The 17,714-nt window shown below is 40.2% G+C and overlaps 1 protein-coding gene across 1 annotated transcript in view; it reads right to left on the bottom strand.

The window, feature by feature from the left end:
* Positions 1-17,459, bottom strand: part of LOC133557154 (aquaporin-3-like) — a 42,762-nt gene extending 25,303 nt beyond the window's left edge. Inside the window, exon 1 of the mRNA XM_061907399.1 lies at positions 17,305-17,459. Within this exon, the coding sequence (XP_061763383.1) occupies positions 17,305-17,459 (155 nt within the window). The remainder of the gene's footprint in view (positions 1-17,304) is intronic.
* Between the last annotated feature and the right edge of the window lie 255 nt (positions 17,460-17,714).

Below are 17,714 nucleotides of genomic sequence, written 5' to 3'. Positions count from 1 at the left end.
TCTGAGCCTGTACTGTCAAAGTTAAAGCTCGTAACGTTCCGCTATTGTTCGGATTGCTATTGCATTTATTTTTCAACTTGTCCAGACTGCAGATTCACATTGAAGAAGACTGGTTTACTTTGCAAAATATGTAGTAACGTACATAGTAATCATATTCAGGCGTGTTGTGCAATTGCCATGTGAGATTCTACGCATGCGCTTTGTGAGGATTGACTTAAAAGTAAGTGATTCATAGGTTTAGTCCGAGGGTCAGCAACCCAGCCTGCGGCTCTTTAGCACCGCCCTAGTGGGCTGCCTGGAGCTTTTTCAAAAATTTTAAAATATATTTTTGTTTTAATAATGTTTCCGTCGGAGGACAAACATAACACAAACCTTCCTAGTTGTTGGAAAGCCCACTGTTTAGAATGTTTGTGTTTATGCTTTACTGTCCTACTAATTTTGGTGGTCCTTGAACTCACCGCAGTTGGTTTACGTGTACAACTTTCTCCGTTGCAGCCACAGAAAGACGTGCTTTATGCCACTCCTTCCTTATTTGTCTCATTTTGTCCACCAAACATTTTATGCTGTGCTTGAATGCTTTTGATTGATAGATAGAGACTTTTATTAGTAGATTGCACACTACAGTACATATTCCGTACAATTGACCACTAAATGGTAACACCCGGATAAGTTTTTCAACTTGTTTAAGTCGGGGTCCACGTTAATCAATTCATGGTATTGACATGACATTGACTAACATGCTATTAAGGCTAGCCTTGTGTACATATCGCATCATTACACCTCTTTTGTAGATATATTTGAGTTCATTTAATTTCCTTCACTTATGTCCTCTTTATATTTAATTTATATTTGAATGCTTCATGAGACAATATCTGTATGTATTATTGGCTGCATTTCTGATTGTGTGCCATGTTGTTCCAGACCACAGCAAATGTTATCCAGCTTGCAAAGATTGTAATAAAGCCATTAGAAGAAGACATCCTGTCCTTTTCTTTAACTTGGACACACATCTATACCTTTGGCAGTTTTAAGCCAGTAATTTCCAGGAATTATCTCACCCTCTGAGACACTTACTTAATGTGTTGCCTTCATTATAACACTTACATAAGGCTTTTAACTTTTTTGCGGCTCCAGACAGATTTGTTTTTTGTATTTTTGGTCTAATATGGCTCTTTCAACTTGTTCGGTTGCTGACCCCTGGTTTAGTCGTTTACCATCACTGAGACAGATGTTTGTCGCAGTGACGTGCGGTGAACTAAACACCAGGTGAGGCATACATACTTTTTTTTCTTCTTTTTTTATTTTATTTTTTTACTTAAATTCATATCTGCAGATCTAGTCATTGTTGATTTAGGTTGCACATTAGAGTTACAGGAAAAAGGAGTTATTCGCTTTCATAAAATCGTTATCATATGGCATTATGATATGATAAATAGGTCCAAAAACTATTTGATAAAGTTGTTATTAAATGCTTTTTGGTCCCATTTGCTTTTAACAAAAGGAATCAAGTATTTTGAGTGTATATTAGCTTTCTGTATTTGCATCTGAAGCGGCAATAGCTATCCTCCATAAAAACGTTCTTGTATGATTGCATTCATTTTGTCTTAAAGTCCAGTTTAGAGACATATTTAATCTTAGATAGTATATAATACTCCATATTGGCAGAAACATTCATTTAATTAAATTTCATTCCAAGAAATTAAACAATATTTTTACATCCTACAAAAAACACCCACAAACACTGGCTTACTCTAATAAAAATGCCATGTTTGTTATGTATATGAAAAAAAAAAAGAAAATAAAAAAATGCTGGCTTCAGCTGGAGAGACCTGTCTCTGCTAGCTTGAGCGCCCCCACTTCTCCCAGTGTGCCGAGTCAGAGTACTGCTGAGGCATTGAACTGCAAGTTGACAATATATCGCCCCCTACCTTGAGGCAGAGGTACTTGCTGCCTCAAAACCTCCCTTTTCCACGTGGCAACAAGCATGCGCCCTCTCGCACCCATACACCCGATACACACTGTGTGTAGCTGTGGAGGCACTGCCTGTGTCTGCCTCACTTCTCATCTGCGGCATTGTTTTGATCGGGAAACATGGAATATCCACGATTTTGACCATGAAAATGATCAAAATATACAGGAACCACACCAAAATCACATATAAAGCATAAACCACACCAAAAGAGAAATATTAAAACGTATTTTATTTTATTACTTCGTTTTGGAACATCTCATGGTTAAGCCACCTGGTGGCAGGTGAGGCACTGCCTCACTTGCCTCCCTTGACAGCACGTCATTGTTTTGTTGTATGTGTGCCTGTCAATGAATACACAGATGTTGCAGCTTCTGTATATTTGAGTGGACTACAAACATGTTTTTATTATACGTGTGACACGTGTGTAAATGGACAAACAGACTTGTGATTGGTGTCACGCCTATGGTTCATGTTTTGTTTTGGTCATGCTATGTTTAGTTTTTTGGACATTTAGTTTTGTTTTGCATTTCCTTGTTTGTCTTGTTACCATGCCAATTGATTTAGTTTTCATCTTTCATGTCTGATTACGAGCATCCCCAATCTCATCTGTTCTCAAAGCTAAGCACTGTCTGGCCTGTTTAGTACTTAGATGGGAGACTGCCTATGAATACCAGGTGCTTTTGACCTTTGGACTCTAAGTTCCTTTTTTTTTTCACGCCATGTTTTGGTACCATGACGACCAATCAGTTCACCTGTCTTGTCTCACACCTGTTTTCACTTATCATGTTCATTATTTAAGCCACAGTTACCAGGTAGTCAGTCTGGCAACATCACCTCCTTCACGACCTCGATTATCTGCTTCATGCCTTTCTATGCTGTTCATTTTGTCCACGTAAGTTTGTGTCATTCATGCCATAGCACAAGTGTTTTGTTTCATGTTTATAGTTTATAGCCTTTGTGCTAGTCTTTTGTTTCATCACCCAAGTTTTGTACCTCCATTGTGAGCGCTTTTTGTTTGTTCCTGTTTTTAGTTTGAGTAAATCAATTAAATATGTACCTACCTTCACACCGTTTCCACTCCATTCACTTCGCACCTCGGGAAAACAACCCCAGACCAAGTCCAAGTCTGACAATTGGTAGGGTTTGATTTGAATTGTTTTAGTTTGAATGATTCCCGATTCCTCATTTAAATTCAAGTTCCTAAAGATACTCAGCTACGATTCTTAAATAGGCATTCTCATCATGAAAGTTTGCATGGGTCAAAGGAGGGCGCTAACCAGAGTCATTTTTGGATGAAATTTCCCCTTTTCTTAAAGGCCTACTGAAATGAGATTTTCTTCTTCAAACTGGGATAGCAGGTTCATTCGATGTGTCATACTTGATCATTTCGCGATATTGCCATATTTTTGCTGAAAGGATTTAGTAGAGAATATTGATAAAGTTCGCAACTTTTGGTCGCTTACAGAAAAGCCCTGCCTTTCCGGAAGTTGCAGATGATGACGTCACATGTTGATGGCTCCTCACATACTCACATTGTTTTTAATGGGAGCCTCAAACAAAAAGAGCTATTCGGACCGAGAAAACGTCAATTTCCCCATTAATTTGAGCGAGGATGAAAGATTTGTGTTTGACGATATTGATAGCGACGGACTAGGAAAAAAAAAAAAAAAATCAAGTTAAAAAAAAAACACGATTGCATTGGGACGGATTCCGATGTTTTTAGACACATTATTTAGGATAATTCTGCGAAATCCCTTATCTTTCTATTGTGTCGTTAGGATTTTAGTGAGTTTAATAGTACATGATAATCTGAAGGGTGTATCCACGGGTGTCTTGAGGCCAGTGTCTGATGGAAGTCGACGGCAGCTATATGGACGGCACAAGCTCAGCTGATCTCCCGTAAGTGGTGACTTTTTACCACAATTTTCTCACCGAAAACTGCTGGTTGACATGTGGTCGGGAACCATGTTCGCTTGACCGTTCTGATCCATAGGAAAGCTTCACCTCCGGGAATTTTAAACAAGGAATCACCGTTTGTGTGTGTGGCTAAAGGCTAAAGCTTACCAACTCGCTTCTTTCTACATTGACTTCTCCATTATTAATTGAACAAATCGCAAAAGATTCAGCAACAGAGATGTCCAAAATACTGTGTAATAATGCGGTTAAAGCAGACGAGTTTTAGCTGTGTGTGTGCGCAGCGCCAATATTTCCTAACAGTCCGTGATGTCATGTGTACACGTCAGCATTCCGCGACGTTTTCAATAAGAAACTCCCGTGAAATTTAAAATTGCAATTTTGTAAACTAAAAAGGCCGTATTGGCATGTGTTGCAATGTTAATATTTCATCATTGATATATAAACTATCAGATTGCGTGGTCGGTAGTAGTCGGTTTCAGTAGGCCTTTAAGTGTTAAATGGGTTGTACTTGTATAACGCTTTTCTACCTTCAAGGTACTCAAAGCGCTTTGACACTACTTCCACCATTCACACACACATTCACAAACTGATGGAGGGAGCTACCATGCAAGGCGCTAACCAGCACCCATCAGGAGCAAGGGTGCAGTGTATTGCTCAGGACACAACGGACGTGACGAGGTTGGTACTAGGTGTGGATTGAACGAGGGACCCTCAGGTTGCGCACGGCCACTCTCCCAATTGCGCCACGCCGTCCCAATTAATAGGCAAAAAAATGAACCTAAATAAATATTCAACCTAAAATATTGACGTTCTGATTGATAAAAATAACTCAAACTAAAATTAAAAATACACTATTGAACGATATTCTCTCTTTTTTTTTATAGACTTGCCTCCTCTTTTCTTCTGGGGTGTTTTGGTGTTGATGTTATTGCAGTATTGTGTGAAGTGTTTATTTTTTGAAAACCTCATGAAAAAACATTTACCGCACACATATTCTGTGTTTATGTGTTCGAACCGTCTGATGCTGCAGACACTCAGATGTTAGTGCGCCTTTTTTTGTCCTGAAAGCTACTTTTACATAATGAAATACTCAGAGAGCTGCTCATTTTTCAAACATTTATTCATAAAGCTTATTTGAACCCAAACAAAAGGAAAACGCTCTCAGGAGATCCTCTGGCTTTAGTCTCTCTGATTGGTCAAAAGCCCCTCACGTGACTGCAGGCCACCATGTTTGCTACCAACTTTTAAACTGAGCTGGTCCTACTCTCTCATTGCACGGCTGCGGGTTCAATGCCGGGATGCCAGGGATCAGGGTTTATCATGCTTCAAACCCTGTGCACTGCACAACCTGCTCGTTGTACCCATTAGTCCTGACTTCCTCATTTTTATATACCGTGACCCTGACTTAATGTTGCTAATGAATTATAATGTATTCTTATTTATTGAGTTTTCTTGCAGTATTAAATGGCTCAAGTCAGTCCAAAAAATATTAATAGAATTCTTTTTTTTTTTTTTACATTTCAGGCAATTTGGATTCACTTGAAATATTTTATGTTATAGACTAAGACTGATTGATTGATACTTTTATTAGTAGATTGCACAGTTCAGTACACATTCCGTACAATTGGCCACTAAATGGTAAGTCTTTCAACTTCTTTAAAGGCCTACTGAAACCCACTACTACCCACCATGCAGTCTGATAGTTTATATATCAATGATGAAATATTAACATTGCAACACATGCCAATACGGCCTTTTTAGTTGACTAAATTGCAATTTTAAATTTCCCCGGAGTTTCGTCTTAAAAATGTTGTGTAATGATGACGTGTACGCAAGACGTCACAGGTTTTTAGGAAGTATTAGCGCCGCACACACACACAGCTAAAAGTTGTCTGCTTTAACTGCATAATTACACAGTATTTTGGACATCTGTGTTGCTGAATCTTTTGCAATTTGTTCAATTAATATTGGAGAAGTCACAGTAGAAAGATAGAGTTGGGAAGCTTTAGCCTTTAGCCACACAAACACACGGTGATTCCTTGTTTTAAATTCCTGGAGGTGAAACTTTACTATGGATCAGAGCGTGGTCAAGCGAACATTAATCACGACGGAATGTCAACCAGCAGGTTTCTGTGAGAAAATTGTGGTTAAAAAGTCTGTTCTTACCCGAGAAAAGCTGAGCTTGTGCTGTCCATAGCTGCCATCGACTCCCCTGAGACATTGGCGTCAAGACACCCATGGAGACACCCTTCCGACTATCAAGTAAAACAGTAGCAACACAACAGAAAGATAAGGGATTTCCCAGAATTATCCTAGTAAATGTGTCTAAAAACAACGGAATCAGTCCCAATGCAATCGCGTTTTTTTTTTTTTTTCCTAGTCCGTCGCTATCAATATCCTCAAACACGAATCTTTCATCCTCGCTCAAATTAATGGGGAAATTGTCGTTTTCTCGGTCCGAATAGCACTTTTTGTTGGAGGCTCCCATTAAAAACAATGTGAATATGTGAGGAGACCCCACACTTGTGATGTCATCGTCTGCAACTTCCGGTAGAGGCAGGGCTTTTCTCTTAACACCAAAAGTTGCGAACTTTATCGTGGATGTTCTCTACTAAATCCTTTCAGCAAAAATATGGCAATATCGCAAAATGATCAAGTATGACACATAGAATGGACCTGCTATCCCCGTTTGAATAAGAACATCTCATTTCAGTAGGCCTTTAAGTCGGGGTCCACGTTAATCAATTCAGTTCAATCAGACAATGTTAATAACTGTGAGGATTTTGCATGACCCCCAGATGCAGGAAACAGGAGAACGACAGGTAAGAGTCTTTTAATATACTCACAAGTAGGGAGAAGCAGCCGTGCATGCAAACAGTCCAAAACATAATCAATCCTCGAGCACTGAGGAACAGGCGAGGCAGGCATAAATAGCCGCCTGATTGGCAACTGCTACCAGGTGTGCCATGCTGCCAATCAGGGCAGGTGAGAGAAACAAGCACTCAGGGAGACAAGCAAGAACCACAACCAGAATTGAAGAGACAGATCATCACTGTTAACAAAGTTATTCTTTGTTATAAGTTGAAAGTTGATCTACCGTATTTCCTTGAATAGCTCCGGGCATGTAATATGCGCCTGCCTTGAGTTACTGCCGTGTCAAACTCGCTCCCCAAATTCATTAGCGCATGCTAACTTTTACCACCGGGTCAAAGTTGTGACGTCACTAGTGACACTTCCCCTGCCGTCATTTACAAAACGGCGGAGGAGTTTTATTTTGCTTTTACCATGTGTAAACCAGGGGTCTTGTTCCACAGCCATACAGATCACACTGATGGTTGTGATATAAAACAACTTTAACACTCTTACTAATATGCGCCACACTCTTTGAACCCACACCAAACAAATTTCTGGAGAACTTTGGCTCTGTAACACATTATAAACACAACATAAGAATTACCCAGAATCCATGACTCTTGGCTATATTAACCCCAAAAGGGATAAGTGGTAGAAAATGGATGGATGGATGGACTAAAATCGTGTTTTGTTAATGTAACATTTTAAAATGTGCTGAGTATGATGACTGTGCTGTCCTTTTTTTCTTATTACATTTCTGAGTCTCATTTGCAAGTATTATATAGTGAACTTAAAGGCCTACTGAAACCCACTACTACCCACTACGCAGTCTGATAGTTTATATATCAATGATGAAATATTAACATTGCAACACATGCCAATGCGGCCTTTTTAGATAACTAAATTGCAATTGTAAATTTCCCGGGAGTTTCGTCTTGAAAACGTTGTGTAATGATGACGTGTACGCAAGACGTCACGGGTTTTTAGGAAGTATGAGCGCTACACACACACATAGCTAAAACTCGTCTGCTTTAACGGCATAATTACACCGTATTTTGGACATCTGTGTTGCTGAATCTTTTGCAATTTTTTTCAATTAATATTGGAAAAGTCACAGTAGAAAGATGGAGTTGGGAAGCTTTAGCCTTTAGCCACACAAACACATGGTGATTCCTTGTTTAAAATTCCCGAAGCTGAAACTTTACTATGGATCAGAGCGCGGTCAAGCAGACATGGATCCCAACCGAATGTCAACCAGCAAGTTTCGGTGAGAAAATTGTGGTTAAAAAGTCGCCACTTACCGGATATCAGTTGAGCTTCTGTCGTCCGTACAGCTGCGGTCGACAACCGTGAGACATGGCGTCAAGACAGCCGTGGACAAACCCCTCCGACTATCAGGTACTGTTAAACTCACTAAAACACAAGCAACACAATACAAAGATAAGGGATTTCCCAGAATTAACCTAGTAAATGTGTTGAAAAACATCGGAATACATCCCAATGCTATTGCGTTTTTTTTTTAAACTGTTTTTTAAAAAATATTTTATTTTTTTTTCCTAGTCTGTCGCTATCAATATCCTCAAACACAAATCTTTCATCCTCGCTCAAATTAATGGGGAAATTGTCGTTTTCTCGGTCCGAATAACTGTTTTTGTTGGAGGCTCCCATTAAAAACAATATGAATATGTGAGGAGCCCCCACACTTGCGACTTCCGGTAAAGGTGAGGCTTTTTCAGGAAGTACCAAAAGTGGCGAACTTTATCCTCGATTTTCTCTACTAAATCCTTTCAGCAAAAATATGGCAATATGGCGAAATGATCAAGTATGACACATAGAATGGACCTGCTATTCCCGTTTAAATAAGACAATCTCATTTCAGTAAGCTTTTAACATGCAGTTGCAGTTCAAATGTGTAAGATTAGACCTGGGCAAATTAAGGCCCGGGGGCCACATGCGGCCCGTTGAGCTCTTCAATCTGGCCCGCCGGACTTTCCAAAATAGTTTTTTGAGATCTTTAAGATGGAAACTGTAGCCGCCATAATGATGTGCAGTGATGTTTTCTAATGACCGTAAGTCTTCAACTATACAGAGTATTTCAATGGTTGGAATCTGCGCTTTGGGATGATATACCAGTTACTCTGGTAATCTAATTAGTTACTATGGTCATCTAATTAGTTGCTATGGTCATCTAATTAGTTGCTATGGTAATTTATGTCCCAGAAGCTCAGACGAGGCCCCAAGCAGTGTGGGCGGGAAGCATTTCCGCAGACGCTGAAGGGGATTTTCACCACAAAGTTCTAAAGCTTAGTGATATATCATATTGTAGGTGGGTTTATTTTGTACCCTTCCCATTCATATTTCACTGTTTGTTGCATTTTTGTTGCGTTTTACTTGATTGTAAAATATGTTGATCATGAGGTGGTGTGACATTTATATTTTGTCAATATTCGGTGTTTTATCCTTCATAGGACAATGTAAAATTCCATTACATTTTTTAAGGTTGGTCTGTCATAACGTTTTTAACGGTCAATCGGATATTTATTTGAGGTTTTGTATTAGTTTTTCTAAAAATACCGGCCCCTGGACACATTTTTTTCTCTTAATGTGGCCCCCGAGTCAAAATAATTGCCCAGGCCTGTGTTAGATAGTAGTGCATAGGCCACAGTGTGTTGCTCAGAAGAAGCCTTTTCCATGAAGCTGAATGTGACGGTTCGTCTCATTGTTGCTCCCTACAAAGTCTTTAAACTGTAAGTATTGAATTCATTATATAATAATATATAACATGACATATATGTTGTGTTTTATATTGCTAACATGGTACATTTTTAGTCTCCTTTATACCTTTTTTGTTTGCTCTATTTTTGTACCCTTGTATGCATTATCCTTTCCATCCTTATTGTCAGGCTTGCCACTGACAGTTTGTTTGTGTTTTAGTTTTTCCTCTGTGTGTGTTTAGTATTTCCTGTCCTTAGTTCCTGTCAGCACTCTTATTTTGGTTCAGCTTCCTGTTTGTCTCCCTGTGGGCTGTTTCCTCTCAGCTGCGGCTGATTGGCACCTGGCCACACCTGATGTCAATCAGCCCGCTCCTATTTGTACCTGCTTTTGTTCTCCAGGCAGTAGCTGGATTATTGTCTTGTCGATGTCGCTCTCGTTGCTCCTGTCGTGTCGCGCCGTGTCTTGTATTTGCAGTGTAGCGGTAAGCTATATCCTTGAAATGTTTGTAGCTGGAGCCTATCTCAGCTACAATCAAGCGGAAGGCGGGGTACACCCTGGACAAGTTACTACCTTATCACCCGCTCCTTAATAGAATAGAATAGAATGGATTCTATTGTCATTATATTTGCATATAACAAGATTAAGGTGCAGTAGTGGGAACAAATATGGAGTAAAAATAAATAACACAAGAGGTAATAAAGGAAAAACTAACAATTAAAATAAACAGACCACTATCCAATAAAGATAATAAGCAATCCTGTACAATATACAAAACGCTATAAAAATACAAAATACTGCACAATATACAGAAAAAGACAAGAGTAACGGAGTAATAAATAACAATCAGTGTCGGACGTATTGCACTCGAAGGGTAGTATTGCACAGTAGGGTAATAGGGTTGGATATTGTATAGGGATGAATTATTATTATTATAAGTTAAAGTTCAACATGGTGACAGCTTTGGGAAAGAAGCTGTCTCTTGGCCTGTTTGTTCCGGCTCTGATGCACCTGTAGCGCCTGCTCGATGGTACCAGGTCGAACAGGTGGAAGCCAGGGTGTGTGCCGTCCTTGGTGATGCTTTTTGCTCTGTCGAGGCAGCGGGAGTTGTGTAAATCCTTCAGGGAGGGCAGGGGGCAGCCAAGGATTTTTTGTGCAGACTTTATGACCCTCCGAATTGCCTGTTTGTCTGCTTCAGTGCAGCTGGCGTACCACACTGTTATGCAGTACTTCAGCAGGCTCTTGACAGCCGAGCGATAGAGGGTCACCATCAGCCGTCTCTCCAGTCTGTTCTTCCTCAGCACCCTCAGGAAGTGGAGTCTCCGCTGGGCCTTCCGGATGACCGCAGTTGTATTTTGGGTCCAGGACAGATCAGCAGATATGAGGGTGCCGAGGAACTTGAAGGAGCTGACTCTCTTCACCTCCTCGCCGTTGATGTAGTTTTTTGCAGTGCTTTTCCTAAAGTCAAAGATGAGTTCATTGGTTTTTGTGGTGTTCAGTGCCAGATTATTCACTGAACACCACGCTGATAGTTTCAGGACCTCATCTCTGTATGCAGACTCATCCCCCCCTGTAATGGGACCCACCACCGTTGTGTCATCGGCGAATTTGATTATGGTTTTCCCTGAGTGGGCTGGACTACAGTCATGGGTGTAGAATGCTTCATTCACACGCAGGATTCTCACAGGAATGAGGCAACAATTAATCTAGACCAGGGGTCACCAACCAAGAGCTACTTCTTGGGTACTGATTAATGCGAAGGTTCACCAGTTTGATACACACTTAAATAAATAGCCAGAAGTAGCCAATTTGCTCAATTTACCTTTAACTCTGTGTTAATATTAATAATTAATGATATTTATCTTTGTGGAAACAATGATTATTTTAATGATTTCTCACAATAACTATATATAGAAAAAGATAAATATACATAAAAAATGGGTATTTCTGTCTGTCATTCCGTCGTACATTTTTTTTCCTTCTACGGAAGGTTTTTTGTAGTGAATAAATGATGAAAAAACACTTAATTAAAGTTTAAAAGAGGAGAAAACATAAAAAAAATGAAAATTAAATTTCAAATTTTAAAATTCAAAATTCAACCGAAAAAAAGAAGAGAAAAACTAGCTAATTCGAATCTTTTTGAAAAAATTGAAAAAAAAAATTTATGGAACATCATTAGTCATTTTTCCTGATTAAGATTCATTTTAGACTTTTGATGACATGTTTTAAATAGGTTATAAGCTATATTTCTATCAAAGACTAATCATTATTTTTTATTCTTTTATTCTTTGGCTTTTAACACTACGTGAGTTGTGTGGTCCTCCGTTCTCTGTTGTCCTCTGTGTTTTTTATACACTTTGATTTCTATTTTACTGTTTTAATTGATTTTACCCTTTAAAATAGTTTTTAATCATATTTGTTTTTATATTGTTTTCATTGGTTTTATATTTATTTATTTTTTGTTTTTATTCAGTCATTGGTGGAGCATAATATATATATATATACTTTTTAAATTTTTTTTCATTTATTTATTTATTTTTTTTATAATTGTTTTTAACATGGCTGTGCAGCACTTTGGAAACGTTATTGTTGTTTAAATGTGCTATATAAATAAAGTGGATTGGATTGGATTATTTCTTCTAGATTTTCTGGAACAAAAATTTTAAAAGAAATTCAAAAGACTTTGAAATAAGATTTAAATTGGATTCTACAGATTTTCTAGATTGGCCAGAATATTTTTATTTTTTTTATTTTAATCATAATAAGTTTGAAGAAATATTTCACAAATATTCTTTGTCGAAAAAACAGAAGCTAAAATGAAGAATTTAATTGAAATTGATTTATTATTCTTTACAATAAAAAAAACATATATTTACTTGAACATTGGTTTAAACTGTGTCACGCCTGTAAATCTGGTTTTATGTTTGATCATGTTTTGTTTTGTTTTCTGGACTCTTGTTCCGTTTTTTTCACTTCATGGTTTGTTTTTGTTACCATGACAACTCATTGATTTTCACCTTGCCCTCCTAGTCACACCCAGGCCCTCAGTCCCGCACCTGTTCCTAATTATCACAGCCACTACTTAAGTCATTTTCTTTCTGTCCATCAGTCTGGGAACATTATTATCATTATATTCTACGAACTTTGCTGCTCATTGATCCCCTGCCACGCACCTTAAATAAATGATAAATGGGTTGTACTTGTATAGCGCTTATCTACCTTCAAGGTACTCAAAGCACTTTGACACTACTTCCACATTTACCCATTCACACAAACATTCACACACTGATGGAGGGAGCTGCCATGCAAGGCGCTAATCAGCACCCATCAGGAGCAAGGGTGAAGTGTCTTGCTCAGGACACAACGGATGTGATGAGGATGGTCCTAGGTGGGAATAGAACCAGGGACCCTCGGGTTGCGCACGGCCTCTCTCCCACTGCGCCACGCCGTCCCTTGCTGTTTATGCCTCTTGTTTTTTTGTCACAGTAAGTTTTTCTTTGAAATTATGTTTTTGATAGTATCTTTTGTTTGTTTTGTAGATTGTATTGCCGTTGTGCTGTTTTTGTTCTAAGTTTTAGCATTGATTATTATCCGCCATCGAGCATGCTTTTTGTTTTGCCTTTTTGTATTTTGAGTAAAATTAAAACATTATGTACCTGAATTCTCCACTGGCTCGTCCTGTAATCCCTCCGCGTCCAAGGAGTCAACCAAATCCAAGTCCAGATCTGACAAATTGTCAGTAAAGAAGAGGAAGGAATTTAAAAGGTAAAAAGATATATGTGTTTAAAAATCCTAAAAGCATTTTTAAGGTTGTATTTCTTCTCTAAAATTGTCTTTCTGAATGTTATAAGAAGCAAAGTAAAAAAAATACATTTAAAAAAGTGAAGACCAAGTCTTTAAAATATTTTCTTGGATTTTCAAATTCTATTTGAGTTTTGTCTCTCTTAGAATTCAAGCAAAGCGAGACCAGCTTGCTAGTAAATAAATACAATTTAAAAAATAGAGGCAGCTCACTGGTAAGTGCTGCTATTTGAGCTATTTTTAGAACAGGCCAGCGGGCTACTCATCTGGTCCTTAGGGGCTACCTGGTGCCCGCGGGCACCGCGTTGGTGACCCCTGATCTAGACCTGCTGTATATGCTGCAGTACATTACCCTCCCCGAGGCTTGTCCCGTTGACCAATGGCATATTTATACCATGGCATCATGGCCAGCGGAGTGAAAGGACTCCCAGAAATCAACCCATGTCACCAGCAGAATTCCAAATGTCAGCGCCCTCACCTGGTGCCGTTCTTGTCAGCGGGCCACCGGGAAAAGCACCGGTTTTCTTTTAGTGTGCTGGCTGGAGACACGTTTTGCTTTCATCTCCACCCCGTCGGTTTAAAACGGGTCCCATTTGGAGTGCACTTAACGCTACATGAGGACTCATCCCGAGCTCATTTGAAGGAGATGAGGACGGGGAATACAAGATGGAGGTTGCCGCTTAAGAATAAATGCATTCGGTGTACTTAGAGCGGGGGGAAATGCAAAGAAAAGCGAACCTTAAGTGTGTTTGTGTGGTGTTGCTTGAGTGAGATTGAATGAAAGAGCTGACAGAGAACCCCCCCTTGAACTACAGAAAACCGCAGTATTCTCTGAGATCCGCAATTGTGCGTTCATTCTAAAAATAAAAACACGAAAAAACATGCGCATGTTGACATCCCTTCACTGGCTTCCAGTTCCTTGTGGATTTAATTTGTTGTTTGCTTTTAAATCTCTTAAAAAATAAGTGCCACAGTATGTGAAGTGAATTATATTTATATAGCGCTTTTCTCTAGTGACTCAAAGCTCTTCACATACTGAAACCCAATATCTAAGTAACATTTTTAAACCAGTGTGGGTGGCACTGGGAGCAGCTGGGTGAAGTGTCTTGCCCAAGGACGCAACGGCAGTGACTGGGTTGGCAGAGGCGGGGATTGAACCTGCAACCCTCAAGTTGCTGGCACGGCCGCTCTACCGACCGAGCTATGTCAGACCTTTTAAAAATGTACACCCCCCAACAAGGTCTCCGAGGTCAGCTGATCCGTTTCTTCTTGTCGTCCCAAAAACCCGTTTAAAATCCAGAAGTGATCGTGCATTTTCTGCTGTGGCTCCAAAAAATTCGCACAATATCACTCTTGCTATGCGGACGGCTCCCTCTTTAATGAGTTTTAAAGGCCTATTGAAATGAGATTTTCTTATTCAAACGGGTATAGCAGGTCCATTGTATGTGTCATATTTGATCATTTTGCGATATTGCCATATTTTTGCTGAAAGGATTTAGTAGAGAACGTCGACGATAAAGTTCGCAACTTTTGGTCGCTAATAAAAAAGCCTTGCCTTTACTGGAAGTAGCAGACGATTTGCGCGTGACGTCACGGGTTGTAGGGCTCCTCACATCCTCACATTGTTTACAATCATAGCCAGCAGCAGCTAGAGCTATTTGGACCAAGAAAACAACAATTTTCCTATTAATTTGAGCGAGGATGAAAGATTTATGGATAAGAAAAGTTAGAGTGATGCATACTTGATCATTTCGCGATATTGCCATATTTTTGCTGAAAAGATTTAGTAGAGAACATCGACGATAAAGTTCGCAACTTTTGGTCGCTAATAGAAAATCCCTGCCTATACCGGAAGTATGTGCGCGTGACGTCACTGGTTACAGGGCTCCACACATATTCCCACTGTTTTTAATGGGAGCCACCAGCAGTAAGAGCCATTCGAACCGAGAAAGCGACAATTTCCCCATTAATTTGAGCGAGGATGAAAGATTTGTGAATTAGGATATTGATAGTGAAGGAATAGAAAAAAAAAGCGACAGCTCCGGGCAACGGCAGTGTGAGCATTTAAGATGTATTTAGACACATTTACTGTCATGGCACACACACTGTCTGCTGTGGTAACACTAAGAGGCTCCACTGTGAGCCAAGCAGGACATGCCCCCATGCTCGTTGCGCCGACACACCTGGGACTAATGAGAGTCGACAGAATAAAGAGCCTTGTCGCTGACTGCTTCTCGTCGGAACGTAGCCCTCGTTACAGTAAGCTCTCACCCTCTTGTGCTTTCTCTCTTGCCTGTTTTTGCCTTCCTTGTGCCTGGCCCTGATTTTGTCCTTTTGTCTTCTCCTGTTCCCACAGCCATCGTGCCTCAGTCGTTGCCTTGCACTTCCATCCGGATTCCGATTGCCTTCCCCGATTCTCGACCCCTCACCCGGATTTGGACCTCGGACGCTTCTCTCCTGCCCCACGGACCTTGCTTGGATCGCGACCCCTTTTGGATCTTCCCCTTTGGACTTGGACGCTGCCACAGCCAACACGCACCTTCAACAAACCCACGGTAATTCACATTGTGTTAACATCTACACACATGGTTGCATACACACACCACGTATTCATTAAAGACTCAAGAAACCCATTGAGCTATACCTCCTGTTGTTGTGCCGTCTCCTTCCCCCTTGTCGATACACAACATTTACTAGGATAATTCTGGAAGATCCCTTATCTGCTTATTGTTTTAACAGTGTTTTAGTAAGACTTTAAAGATTGTAAAAGATTGTAAAGACATACCTCGAGGTCGGATGGCTGCGGTGAAGGCAAAGTGTCTCAGAGAGAAGCCGAGGAGCCAAGCTCACAGCTGCCGCTGCTGCAGGACGACGAATAATCCAATGATTTCTCTGGTAAGATATATATCACAATTTCCCCTTCCAAAAACATGCTGGTTGACGTAGAGAAAACATGTTCGCTTGACCGCTCTGCTTCACAACAAACAAAGAAACACCGGCTGTGTCTCGGTGCTAAAGACAGCTGCAATCCACCGCTTTCCACCAACAGCATTGTTCTTTATAGTCTCCATTATTAAATGAACAAATTGCAAAAGATTCAGCAACACAGATGTCCAGAATACTGTGTAATTATGCGGTTAAAGCAGACGACTTTTAGCCGCGAGTGGTGCAGCTGCTAATATTTCCTGACATTCCGCGACATTTTCAACAAGAAACTCGCGGGAAATTTAAAATTGCAATTTAGTAAACTAACCTGGCCGTATTGGCATGTGTTGCAATGTTAATATTTCATCATTGATATATAAACTATCAGACTGCGTGGTGGGTTGTAGTGGGTTTCAGTAGGCCTTTAAGTCTTTTCTTAAAACATATTTTTACTCTTTGGCTTTTAAACCTGCATTAGAGTTGTGTGATTTTAGTCCATTTTATTTTCTCTGATGTCCATCCATCCGATTTCTACAGCTTGTCCCTTTCCTAGTCGCGGGGAGTGCTGGAGCCTATCCCAGCTGCGTATGGGCAGAAGGCGGTTTACACCCTGGACAAGTCGCCTCCCCATCGCAGGACCAACATAGATAGACAGACAACATTCACACTCACATTCACACACTAGGGCCAATTTAGTGTGGCCAATCAACCTATCCCCAGGTGCAAGTATTTTTTTGGGAGGTGGGAGGAAGCTGGAGTACCCGGAGGGAACCCACGCAGTCACGGGGAGAACTTGCAAACTCCACACAGAAAGATCCCGAGCCCGGGATTGAACCCAGGACTGCTCAGGACCTTCGTATTGTGAGGCACATGCACTAAACACTGTTCCACTGTGCTGCCCTTTCTCTGATGTATTTCATGTATTTATTATTTTATAGTTAAATGTTTTATAATATTGACTCTCCTAGTATGCATGTGCGGCACTTAAAAAAAAAAAAAAGTGCTATATAAAAGAGTGGATTGGATTGGATCCTGCAGATTTGAGTTTTTTCTACAAACTGATTTCTTAATAATACAAAAACCTGGACATGGGCAGCTGTCCACAAACTCTATTGTCTGTGCACCTGGCGCCACCACCAGCTCCGAGAACCCAAGAAAGTCGACACTCATCAACCAGGATGAGAGTTCCCAAACATTCCGCCATGCCCCGGCGAAAAAGCGTGTGTCCAATCCAAAAGGTCCCTTCCGGTTTGGCCAACATGTCCTTTTGTTTGCCCATCTTGCGAGTGGTGTCTTCAAATGCTGAATATGTGTCTCTCCACTTCAGCCGAAAGCTGCTGTTACAGCATGGGTGTCAAACTCTGGCCCGCGGGCCAAATTTGGCCTGCCGTGTAATTTAATTTGGCCCTTGAGGCAATATCAAATTAACATTAGAGCTTGCCCGCCAGGATTATACAGTGGCAGTGCCGCTGTAACACCGCATTCACCGCTTATACTCATACTTGCCAACCCTCCTGATTTTCCCGGGAGACTA

This window comes from Nerophis ophidion, linkage group LG08 (genome assembly GCF_033978795.1).
Source record: "Nerophis ophidion isolate RoL-2023_Sa linkage group LG08, RoL_Noph_v1.0, whole genome shotgun sequence".
Taxonomy (NCBI): Eukaryota; Metazoa; Chordata; class Actinopteri; order Syngnathiformes; family Syngnathidae; genus Nerophis; species Nerophis ophidion.
Note: the sequence above shows the minus strand (reverse complement) of the source record. Positions and strands in the feature narration are given on the sequence as shown.